This window comes from Culex quinquefasciatus, chromosome 3, assembly GCF_015732765.1.
Source record: "Culex quinquefasciatus strain JHB chromosome 3, VPISU_Cqui_1.0_pri_paternal, whole genome shotgun sequence".
NCBI classification, from domain to species: Eukaryota; Metazoa; Arthropoda; class Insecta; order Diptera; family Culicidae; genus Culex; species Culex quinquefasciatus.
In genome coordinates this window covers 143,664,640-143,677,640 of record NC_051863.1, presented here as the reverse complement: position 1 = coordinate 143,677,640, position 13,001 = coordinate 143,664,640, and the positions used below count along the sequence as shown (strand labels likewise).

At 34.9% G+C, this 13,001-nt stretch overlaps 1 protein-coding gene across 16 annotated transcripts in view; it reads left to right on the top strand.

Moving 5' to 3' along the window:
• The window catches only part of LOC6038221 (SCY1-like protein 2), a 160,702-nt gene that overhangs the window by 76,889 nt on the left and 70,812 nt on the right, over positions 1-13,001 (top strand). For all 16 annotated transcript variants that reach the window (XR_005278399.1, XR_005278396.1, XR_005278398.1 and 13 more), the window contains exons 4-6: positions 4,325-4,462; positions 10,788-11,004; positions 11,096-11,241. Coding sequence is in view for 12 of the 16 variants with exons in the window: in XM_038262274.1 (XP_038118202.1) it covers positions 4,325-4,462; positions 10,788-11,004; positions 11,096-11,241 (501 nt within the window). In the remaining 4 variants the exon portion in view is untranslated. The remainder of the gene's footprint in view (positions 1-4,324; positions 4,463-10,787; positions 11,005-11,095; positions 11,242-13,001) is intronic.

Sequence of the window (13,001 nt, the reverse complement as noted above, 5' to 3'; positions counted from 1 at the left end):
ATTATAAGATGAGCGACCAATTAATGACTGATGAGTTATGATGTTATCTGAAGGACTTGAACAATCGCGTTGAAACAATATTTGTCGCCGTGATTCGCGGGAAACGAATGGTCGAATTGAATGATAATTTATATTTTGCTAACGCAATTTAAAACGAATCTTCCCGTGAAACAATTGCAAATCATAGAACAAAGAAACCCGGCTGTGATGTGTATCAAATACATGACAAACGAGAAAAACACACCAACGACGATCGACGAAAACGGAACGCGAAAAAAAATGCGTCCCGATGGACAGGCACCACGAAACGGACTCAAACAAATTTTGGTGATTTTTAATTTCACTTTTTGTCACTAAAACTTGATTTGCAAAAAAATACATTATTTTTAATTTTTTTCATTTTCTGATATGTTTTAAGGGACATCAAATGCCAACTTTTTAGAAATTTCTGGAACGGGCAAAAAATCTTTGACCAAGTTATGAATTTTTGAATCAATACTGATTTAATTTTTCAAAAAATCTAAATATTGGTCGCAAAAATTTTTCAACTTCATTTTTCGATGTAAAATTGAATTTGCAATCAATAAGTAGGGGAAAGTGGGGCAAGTGTAACAAGCTAAGGAAATGCTCGTTATAACCCATCAAAAACGTTAAAAATCTGTCGGATTTTTTTATAATCATCTTATTCCAGGTCTTGACTAAGACTTTGATAGAAGAAGTTTTTAAAAAATCCTGTTTTTTAATGTAAAAAATTGATTTTAAAAAATTTGATTTTCCGTACGTTCTTCTCAACTAGTGGGGCAAGACGAACAACCCGTTGGGGCAAGAGGAACAATGCATGAAATAACATGTTAATTTGCTAACAATTGAACTGTTATCACTTAGGTACATCAGATTAGAATGTATTTGAAACGTTTCTTTAATTTTTAGATTAATTAATAATATTTTACTAAAAAATTGATCGTTTATACAAAAACAAATTATTACTTGATGAAAAAAGGAAATTTTCATAATATCACTATATTTTGTACGGAATTTTTTTTTAAACAATTGTTTATCAGTTTTTAAGTACTTTTATGTATTTATTTCCCAATAAAATATGATGTTGCAGCAATTCGTATTTTTTCCATAATAAAAATCCATATGGTACACTTGCCCCACCTGGACAAGGTTTTTTAAAAGCTCTCAACAAAAATAGCCAATAGTTAATTCATACTTTATAATAGGTGCAAGTCATTGGTAGGGACACTACTGATCTAGGAAAAATAGCATTTTGATAAAATGAGCCTTAAATCGAACCCTAAGCCTTATTTTATACTTTCCAAATATTATAAGAAAACAGAGGTTTTGAAAAAAACTTCATTAAATCTCATGCCCCGTGGCGTTTACGTCGTTTTGGCGGTTATGTGGTAGTAGAATCAGCTAATTGCATTGCTAACAACAATTCCTCATACTGGAAATAATCAAAATTGTAAAAAATACGGCCGTACGAGCGATTGTTCCTCTTGCCCCATATGGTCGTCTTGCCCCACCTTCCCCTACCTTAGTGAAATTTTGATAAAGTGTACCGTTTTCAAGTTAAAGCCATTTTTAGGTAACTTTTTTGAAAATAGTCGTAGTTATTTTTTTTTATCTGTGTCCATGTTCGCTCACCTTTGAAAAAAATATTTTTGAAAAGCTGAAAAATTTCTCTATATTTTGCTTTTTTTTGAACTTTGTTGATACGACCCTTAGCTACTGAGATATCGCTCTTCAAAGATTTAAAAACAGGAAATTGATGTTTTCTGATGTTTTGATGTTTCTCACCCAAACAATCCACCTAGAGCGTCCAATTTCCCGTCCCCCGGGAAAAAAATCCCGGGATTTCCCGGAAAATAATATTTCCCGTTTCTCGGGAAATTTGTAAATTTCCCGGGAATTCCCGAAATACAAGCGGAAGTATACATTTTCCTACCTTTTTGGCACCAATGTAATACAAGAAATAATAATAAGAAACCTGATTTATTTTATTCATTTCAATCTACTGTTCATATTGAACTCAGTTTGTCTGTAAATTTCATGTCAAGGTTTAATTCAGATAATATTTATTTTTGAAGCATTCACAACTAGGAATATTTTTTGCTTATATGTTGGGCAACAAAAATTACGCTATTATGAAATGAATAATAACTATTTAATTTTTGACAACCTATTTTAACGATTTATTTTTGTTATATAATTTGGAAATACGATATATACCTCTTGCGGCCAAGATTAAAATTGAGATTTGTTCAACTATTTTGATTACTTCGACCAAATTGGATGGAAATTGAAATGATATAATTAAATTTGTTTAAAAGTATTCGAGAAATTACAGTTTGAAATTATAAATTTATTAAGCAAGGGCGTAAGAGGGTTAAATACGAACACCTGCGGCCAAGATTAAAATTGAGATTTGTTCAACTATTTTGATTACTTCGACCAAATTGGATGAAAATTAAAATGATATAATTAAATTTGTTTAAAAGTATTCGAGAAATTACAGTTTGAAATTATAAATTTATTAAGCAAGGGCGTAAGAGGGTTAAATATGAACAAAATATCGATTAATTTCAACCACTTTTACACTATAAAAAATATTTTACTTAACTTAAATCATACCATAAATGAAACCATGAAAAATCGTTAAAAATTAACTTCTTATAATATGAAATTAATTAGGCAAATTCAATAATAATCTATTTATTCACAAGTTGAAAATACTTGTTCTGGTATAAGTAATTTGCCATGATAAACATTATTTCTGTATGATTTTTTTTTTCATTTCAATTTTATGGTCGCTGAGACAAATTTAAAAGCAATTTTATGTTGTGGACCAAACATTTTTGATTTAAAAACTACAACTTGTCAACAAAAAATACTAATTATATTTTTTTCTATTTGGTACGATTTAAAGACTGCATAAAAAATAGAAAATTTATTTATTTTCTCAAAGTTGGATTATTTTTCACAAGCAGTTAAGCCATTAATTGATCCTAACACTTATTTTGACCATTAAAGTTGTTGTTCTATACAATTGTGTTGCAAAATATTGATCAGAAACAAAATCAGAATAATTTTCGTTGAATTTCAAATTTCCCGGGAATTCCCGGGATTTCCCGGGAAATTTGTTGAAAATTTCCCGTTTCCCGGGAATTTTGTAGCCCCGGGAAATTGGACGCTCTAAATCCACCATTTTCTAATTTTGATATCTCAGCAACTAATGGTCTGATTTTCAATGTTATAGTATGAAACATTCGTGAAATTTTCCGATCTTTTTGAAAACAATATTTTTATTTTTTTTTAATCGAGACTAACATTTCAAAAGGGCATAATATTTAATGTTTTCATTTTTTAATTCCATGTTTTTGTAACTTTGCAGGATTTTTTCAAGTGTAACAATAACAATAGACAATTACAAAAATTATGCACAGATATTTGCTAAGAATTTGAGTCGATATGTATAAACGAAGGGTCTAGGAGTTAGAATTAAGACGTTCATTTTTCGAGTGATTTTATAGCCATTCCTCAGTAAGTTCGGGAAGACAAAAAATACTAGTAGCTAATAAAATAAGACAATATCTGCTTAGAATCAATGCAGTCAGCCATTTCCCAAGTATTTATCGCTGTTAAACAGAAGCTCAGATAGCTCCAACCCAGAATGTAACCGTGGTTATCGATCACTTCGAAACAAACGGACTGGAATGTGGGTTGTTAAACCCAACAGGTTGTCCACAACCACAAATCGATGCTGTATGCGTATATGTTGTCCATCCAATCTGCGGTGGGTGTAACTGACTTGAACACTGTGCCCAATGGGTGGCAAAAGTGACCAGACTGGGGGAGGGGTTGTTTGGTTGATTTGACGTTGACCACCACGTCCCATCAAGCACAACAAATAAACGATAAATATCATAACGAGGCCATCACCGGCGTCCACTCTCCGGTATTATTGCATAGAGATGACCGACATCGGTTGCCGTCTGGGTTGAGCTGGGATGGAAGGGTGAGGAGACCGCCCTCAAGCCACACAAAGCGGGCAGGACCTCATTATAGTGCCACTAATGGTTCTCACGGCTGTTTAGCCGCTGTCTGAATTGGCAGCATCGTTACCCATTCATCAAGTCTCTCACGAGCACAAAGTAGCAATTGGTTAATTAATTTTCCTCACACGCCCCGAAGAATCGTGTCGAATGGAATTTGCGTCGTACCCGTACTGACCCCGAGGAAATCAATATGTAATCGTCGCTGAATTCACACATTATCACACCCAACTACAGGGCAAATGTTTCCGCTTTATTTACAGGAAAGCGCCGGGACCGTACCGGGACCCCCGAGCACCGGTGCCTCCCAGCAGTTACAGAACAGTTCCCCGGCGAACCGACCAGCCCACGCCAAGGAGTACAACTTCCTCGACATTGAGCTCAAGTATGGAATTCTGCAGGTGAGTTGATCGTTTCTTTAGTTTACATTTTGACAACTTCATGGGCTTATGGTCTAAGGGTTCACCCTTTAGAGTGTTACAGAATGTACAATATATCTTTCAAAACTCCAAAATTTCTCTCAAAGTTAATGACGGTTTCCAAAAATCATGGATGTTTCAAATATTAAAACGTATTATTTAATGAACGTACTGTCAAAGAATTAAATTTGGGCTCGCTAAACCGATTGACATAAATAATAAATAATATTCCCAGACAAACCAGACCCGACCACAATGCTTCAAAATCGTCTTTTCGGTCCCCACAGGATGACACTCCGTCCAAAATACTTTGTTTTTCCATTTCACAAATCCTATTAAAGCCGCTTGGCATCCTTCCAGACGCAGCATTGTCTTTTTCTCCCGCAAAAAAAAAAAATGAAATTGGTTGTATTTTCCCTGAACAACCTATTTCTGACTGATCCCTCGCGGGACCCTTTTTCGGTGTTATTTCGAAAAATGTAAAGAAACACGAAAAAAGACGCCAATCCCGCACATTTTCTAGACACGTTTCGGTGGAAAATGAAGACCCAATTAAATAATTGATCAGTGAAATAGAGAGAGACAGAGAGTTTTCCCGTCCACCGCACCCGTTTTATTTTTCCGCCGAAACAACTTTTGCCCTTCTGTGGCGTGGCTTCTCAATCACAGTCACGAAGTGAAACGTGACCTCGCCCGCCGGAGAACGCGTGTGGCACTCGCATCCCCCGCGCAACCGTCTTCGTGTCACGGTTACGGTGCGTGACGGTTTGGTGGAGGAAGCTAAACCAGGGTGGGGAGGGAAAGATGTTTCTTTCGTGAACCCTGTGGGGCACTGATTGAAGGAAGCTTTGGTTGGAATTGAAATTTTGAATTGAAAAAAAAACATTTTCATTGTTGTTATTGAGTCAACCATTGAGCTAAATTGATTTATGTTGGTTTGACAATATAAACTTAATTATGTTATAACCCGACGTGGCGAGATTATTTTTACAGTTTATTTTTACAATTCCGCGATCCATTGCCAGTTCTTCGAAAAAGGCATGACGAATCTACCACTCTGAACATTTCATATTTCACAACAGTTATAAAGATACTGTTGAGACGGCCAGTTTGATATTTTTTACAAAACAAGTTAAAATAAACTCTTAGTTTCTTGGACCGATCTGAACAATTGATGGTCGACCAAAGGTCAAAATTTGAGCAAAATCCATGGAAATTTTTAATTTACAATCAAAATAGGCTGTTTCTGGGGTCAAAATATATTTATAAAAAAAAAGACAATTTTGTTAAACAATTTAAGAGCGAGTCCACGAACAGGCTTACACCTTGGTATGGGACGTCGTTTAGACGACACCAATCCGCCTAAAATTTTCAGGGGTTGTTTGTACATGGGTCATTCCATCTGAAGTGGAACACCATTTGAAAATTACCTATATAGACCTATACTGCCCACCATTGAAAAAACGGCTAATATCCACTTTTGGCAAAAACGAGATATTAGCACCAGGTGGTAGAGGATGTTCCAACGCATCTCCTGGAACTTGAATTTTACTGAAATAGTGTTTAGACTTGGCTGCCGATGCGAAAAACCAAACGGCTAATATGCCACTCTTATGGAAAATTGCCTTGACGGAGTTTTTGTGACAACACTAAAACGCGTTTTTCTCGGAATACTTGATTTGGCATAATAGCCGAATTTTCAATTATGGGCAGTATATAGACCTATATAGACTATCAAAACATGCAAAAATCCCGAATTTCATCCAAATCGGACCAACCCCTCCATTTTTGTACCCTCCCAAAAAATCGATTTTTTGGCGATTTTTGAGCAAAACCCCTATCTTTAAACGACGATAACTCAGGAACCACAAATCTTAGAGGGTCGGTCTTACACTCAATTTTGAAGGAAATTGGACGTAGAATCAATTTCTGTGATCAAAATTTAGATTTAAATATTTCTTCTACCTGTATTGCGCAATTGAAAACTTTCAATGGCCGTATCTCAAAACAGCCCTATTTATTTTTTGAATTTGACCTCACCATCGTATTCCCCGGCCAATTTTACATAAGAATCACTTATTGACAAAAAGGAATAAGTTTCGTTCCAGAGATATCGAATTTAAAAGTTTTAAGTATTTGAGATTACCTACATCAGCTACACTCGCCGCATCTGCTAGAAGCACTCAGTCGTGCTGATCAACAATTACTACCTGGTGTTCTGTAAGATGAATAATTTTTATAATTTTATACGATTTTGAGATAATCAATACCTTGAACAATCTATTTTTTATTTAAGGAATATTTATTGAGTAATTTTTATTGCACTGTTCTAGTTTTTCCTGATCTCAGTGTCATCCCAAGTAACATTTTTTTCCAGGAGTTCTACAAGAGCTCTTCAAGATAGCTACAGCATAGCAGTTTGGACCGCGGTAGGATAAAATTCTCTTCAAAACTTCTTCAGGAGTTTGGAAGAGTACTTGAAGAGAGTTTTATCCTACCGCGGTCCAAACTGCTATGCTGTAGCTATCTTGAAGAGCTCTTGTAGAACTCCTGGGAAAAAATGTTACTTGGGATTTAACCATATTAAGTAAAATTTTAACTTTTCATATTTATTTGCAAATGCTACAGAGTTTTTACAATACAATTTTCATATTTTTCCTAATTCCTCATTTCTTCCCACTTTATCACATTATTTCTTTTATTTCTTCTTTTATTAACAAATGTAGAGCTGACTGTAATAGATGAAATAATTCTCATGGGTTCTAGAGCTTTTGCCATGTGCGGTAGCGAAATAGTGCCATTCAGCAAAAACCCCAAAATCTGTCTTACGGTTTGAAAGATTGATCATATTAAACCGATTTTTATATTGTGAGCCAGTTTCATCTGAATAATTGATGATTTTTTTTTTCAATTCTGGTACATTTAGTTTCAAAAACAAAACCATATACTTCTGATACAGTGGACAGCAGCTGTATCGTCTTCCAAGATTTCGTAATGATTGACAAACAAAAAAAAAGGTTATTGTTCGGACGGTGTCGAGATCAACACAACTGAATTTGATCTTAAGCAGATAATAAATCAGATTAATCTTTGTGATTTTCTTATATTTTTCACTTTTATACATTCCAGAAATCCTCCTCCTTAACACCTAAACTCCCAATAGTTGAATAATTGAAAATTCGGCTATTATGCCCAATCAAGTATTCCGAGAAAAACGCGTTTTAGTGTTTGTCAATAAATCTCCGTCAAGGCAATTTCCCATAAGAGTGGCATATTAGCCGTTTGGTTTTTCGCATCGGTAGCCAAGTCGAAATACTACTTCAGTGAAATTCAAATACCAGGAGATGCGTTGGAACATCCTCTACCACCTGGTGCTAATAACTCGTTTTTGACAAAAGCGGACACAGCTAAAAAAGTAGTAATCCAGCTGCGTGTAAAAGACCTGGGTGTAAAATAAATATTGCATTATTTTATGCAATTTAATGTAATTTTACACCCTGAAGTATGTAGCCCATCAGTATGGGAAACCTACTTGACCAAAATGTCAAGCTGATCTATGCGTTTATCCTTTCCATTCTTCATCGGTCTGATGGCCGAGTGGGCTAAGGCGCCAGTCCTTACTGTTGGTGCTGGGTTTGAATCCCGTCGGTTGCAACTTTTTTTTTGTTTTGGCAAAAATTGTACATGCAGTGTGTAATATTAAGTGTTTATTTTGACGAAGGTGATGTGCATGCTTTTGCATGCGATTTTACCATCGGATTTTTTGCTGTGGATATTAGTCGTTTTTTTAATGGTGGGCAGTATAAACCTTTTTATTTTATCTGTTTTCGATAAGAAGCCGATTAATTGAATCATTTTATTAGGCGATAGACTATTTTTCTAAGCTCCAAAACATATTTTTTGTTGAAAAAATATTTTTGTTGCAAAATTGTCTTGCCTAATTTGTGTTCACCAATATCAGTGTCTTGAGTTTGTCTATCTTTTTCTCTTTGTCTTTTTTGATTACTTTTTTGAAACTTTCCAAAAAACACTATTTTTTCAATTCACTGAAACACATCTCAAAATCTAAGGAGGAAAAGTTTATCAAAATCAAGTTTTTGTGATAAAAATTTATTTAAAACCCGGTTCAATATCACCAAGAGGTGAAATAGAGCCTTTCTTAAAAAATGATGAAGTAAATCCGACGTTAAAGCTTCGACTTGACGACTTGTCGGTCTTTCAAGCCGGAACGAGCCGGTACTTCGAATTGATGTTCAGTGTATAATTCTGTATAAAAGCAAAACATCAAAAAAAATAAAAAGCAGTTTATGGCGAATGTTTTCGAATGGCTTTTTGTTTGAAATTTAATTCTTTGAATTTTAAAGTGTTATTTGTAAAAAGTGCAAAAAATATCTCTTAAGAATAATGTTGACCACTTTAACCAGTCCTAAATTGTGAATCCAAAAAAAATCTCGTCTCCGACGTCACGGCTACAAATAATAATTATAAAAATTGTGCGTTTGACGAGCAGTTTTGCGATGATGGAAGGCACAAATTGTTAAAAGCGGATACAGACATGGATCAAATATTTCGGAAAAGAGCTCTAATTAACAGGCTTTGGGTTCCGGGTTTCGGGCCAAAATACAATCGAAAGAGTGCATCGCATCGAAACCTACAAATTAGTAATAGGATTTTATTCTGAGACGAATCCTAACCCGTGCACCAATTTTCAAAGATTTCTAAGTAAAGCGTTTTTTTTTTCAAACGCAAACCTTAAACCTTTCATCCCTAAGAAAGGCAAAAAATTGGTATTTTTTTGGGATGTGACTATTTTTTTCTGAATGGTCCTTATCATAATTTGGGTAATTCTCCGCCAATTCACACGAAACCGAAAAAAGTTGCCCTAACCCCTTTTCGATTTGCATGAAACTTTGTCCTAAGAGGAAATTGTTGTCCCTGATCACGAATCTAAGCTCGATTTTTCGATATCTCGTGACGGAGGGGAGCGGTTTTTTTTAATAATTTGCAGCCTGAAATGGTGATGATTTGGAAATTAGGAGTCAAAGAGATTTTTATGTAAATTGGACTCCCGATTTGATGGCGTACTCAGAATTCCGAAAAAAAAACTATTCTTCTTTTTCTATGAAAAAAAATAAACAAAATGTTTCTAAAATAATGCTTCAACCCGTTACTCAACTGTAAAAACCCACAAGGGTAGTTTTATCATTTAAAACATTTTTTTTTTTTAATTTAAGAATTCGTGTTTTTGTAACTTTGCAGGATTATGTATAAGAATGTAACAATGTTCTACAAAGTTGTAGAGCAGAAAATTACAAAAAAAAAATTGGATATAAACATAAGGGGTTGTTTGTAACTATCACGACCCCAAATTGGTCAGAAAATTCCTTCTCGAGGTTGGTTTTAAAGAATCGATGGACAATGTTTCATACAAATAAAAATTACAATGAAATTGTCGATGTCGAAAATTTGCAAAATTTCAATGAATGAATGAATGAAAAGATTTGTTAACAGATTAATAAACCAATATTTGAATAAAACAGCTTAAATAAACGTTACACAATGTTTTGTACATATTTTTCAATTTTATACGTTTTCTAGTGAAAATTAGAATTTTTAATAATTTTTTTTTGCCCCCTGATTACTTGAAGGAAATTTTAGAAAGTATACAAAAAAAATAATTTGTTTAGAAGTCCTATTGTCAAAATCTAAACTAAACTTTCTAAGAAACCTTTACGTCCTGACAGGGTTGAAGAAACGGAAAACCGAAGCGCGTAAACTTTATAAGCCATTTAGAAAGGACGGGAAATGGGAGAAGAAATTGTCGCCGATTGAACTTTGTGCTCCTCGGAAGTGCCTCTGTGCGAAGGATGATGGGTGGCAAGTTGTAAAGTTTTCCCACCCACTGTTCCTTCTGCGACGACGAAGACGACGGGGTGCTTACCGGTGCAGAAAAGCATCAACAAGTAAACATCAATCAGCTGAATTGGCGGGGCTGGTGGGTGGGGTTGTGTGGCATCCTTCATGCATCGTGTATGTGTGTGATGCTCCGCTGGTGGTACGAACCTGGTTGAAATGCTCATTAATCTTGTTCTCGGCTGGCGACGTTCTACCGAAGGGAAGGAAGTTTAAACCCATCAAATTAATTTTCTTGGTCGTGCTTTGTTGCCGCAAACTTCTTCGAGTGGAAGATTCTGACGAGTCTTTGATTTCAACTTGGTGAACTTTCGAACCAATTAGCTGATTAAGATGTCATCTGGTTTATTTGAAAGAGCTTAGATTTAATTGTAAATTGCACTCAATTTTACAGATCACGGAAGCCCTCTCGTTCCTGCACTACTCCGGCCAAGTGATACACCGGAACGTGTGTCCCTCGTCGATTCTGATCACCAAGAAGGGCACCTGGAAGCTGGCCGGATTCGAGTTTACCGAACGGGTCAACGAGCAGGACTCTACGGATCCAGTGCCCTGCCAGCCCTGGTCGACGCGAACGTCCAAGATGGTGCAACCGAACCTGGACTACATGGGTGAGTTGGACATTTTCTGTTGAAAAACAAATGAAATTCTATTGAATCCACTGTTGCACTGATCACCTTGTTTTCTATTCTCCCTATAAAGCTCCCGAGAATCAAATTAACGCCAACTGCAGCATACTGAGCGATATGTTCTCCCTTGGAATGGTGATATGTGCCATCTTCAACCACGGGAGACCGTTGATACAGTCCGGAAATTCACCGCCTGCGTACATCAAACAAACGGAAATGGTAGGTATCGACGACGCGGGAATCAGATATGTTTGATTTTCTTTGATGATTCGAACTTTTTTTTGCGTTTAAAAATGTGTATCTCATTCGAACTTTAACGAAGGATTGTAAAACAAAATCAAATAATTTTCTAAAGCCACGAAAAATTATCTTTAAAATGGCCATGGCCAATGGTCATAACTGAAGAATTTAGTTTTTCTATGCAAATTCCTATGGAAATCAATTTGGCTTGGGTAAAAGCGTTCAATTTCCCGGGGTTACAAAAATATTTTTAATCAAAGTGTTAGGACAGGAATTCATCTGTTATTCAGTTTGAAAGAATATGGTTGGGATTAAAATTGACATACAGAGTTAAAAAAAACATGCAGAAATTATGTTTTTCATGACAAATATCTTCTACTGGTTTCAGATATCGAATTATTAGATAAACATTGAATTTAATTACTTTAACATTATTTTATTTAAAAAAAAGTTAATCTTTCCCTGTTCCTGAGGGGAAAACCCGTGAAGAGTATCGGGGCTGGCATTTACAAAGCGGATTCAGTGACAGTTTATTATCAACTTAATGTTAACATGTTAAGGTTAATGTTAAAATTCCATAGGTTGTCTTCCTAAGATGTCTTGATAAGGTCCAGTTTGTGACGATACACTACCTTCCCTTTACTAAGCAATCGAAATCAGAAGGGAAAAAGATCACCAGTTGTGTTGGTCCGAGCCGGGATTTGAACCCCGATCTACCGCTTACTAGGCGAAAGCGTTACCACTGGGATACGAGGCTCGGTTTATTAAACCACAACTTAAAGTTTTCATATATTTTGATCGAGTTTTTTAAGATGTTTGCACTCCTGAGGCACGTTTTATATGATTAAAAGTAATTTTGAAATATTTTTTATGGTTTCATTTATTATTTGAATTGACTTCGGTAAAAAATGTTTTCATTGAACCACAAATTGTTTTTTTTTTTAATTATACGATAAATTAACATTATTTCAGTAACAGGCTTCCATTTTTCATACTTAACCCTCTTACGCCCTTGGTAAATCCAGTGCTCCCTAAAATTTTTGCCTCAAACTGTAATTTCTCGAATACCATTAAACAAATTGAAATAATTCATCATACACTTTACTCTTTGCGAAATTTAATGGTACCAATTGAATTTTCACTGATTTTATTCATCAAAAAAAACGTAAAAAACCCTCAATTTTTATCTTGGCGGGAATTAACCCCTTAACTTGTTTTCAATTATCATAACACCAATTTTCTTCAAAGCTTACCAAAATTGTAACTGTTTAATTCATTCCATAAAATCGTAAATTTTGTTGCCCAACAAGAAAGCAAGTTTGATTTCCGTTTTTCAATATTTCATATTTCAATAAATAACCTTGAATTTAAATTTTCAGACAAGCTGATTTTTCTAGTATTTAAAGTTTCGTAAAACGGGGTGACTTTGATAGGTTTGAGATTTTTCCGCAAAATGAAGAGTTCAAATAAAATACGAATGAATGCTATGGAATCATACTGACTACGGTAGAGAAGTGTTCAAAGTGGTACTTGATGAATGTTGATGAATAGCATTGTTTTAATATTCTCAAAGTGTCATGATTTCCTCAATGAACATGATTTCGAATCGGAAAACGGAATGCATTTCGGATTCTTTGGACAATTTTCCTTTAAGAAAAGGTAAAATAAGTTTGTTAACAATAAATACTATGGGTTCTTTTTAAATATATTTCAAAAAAATTATCGAATTCATAAAAAAA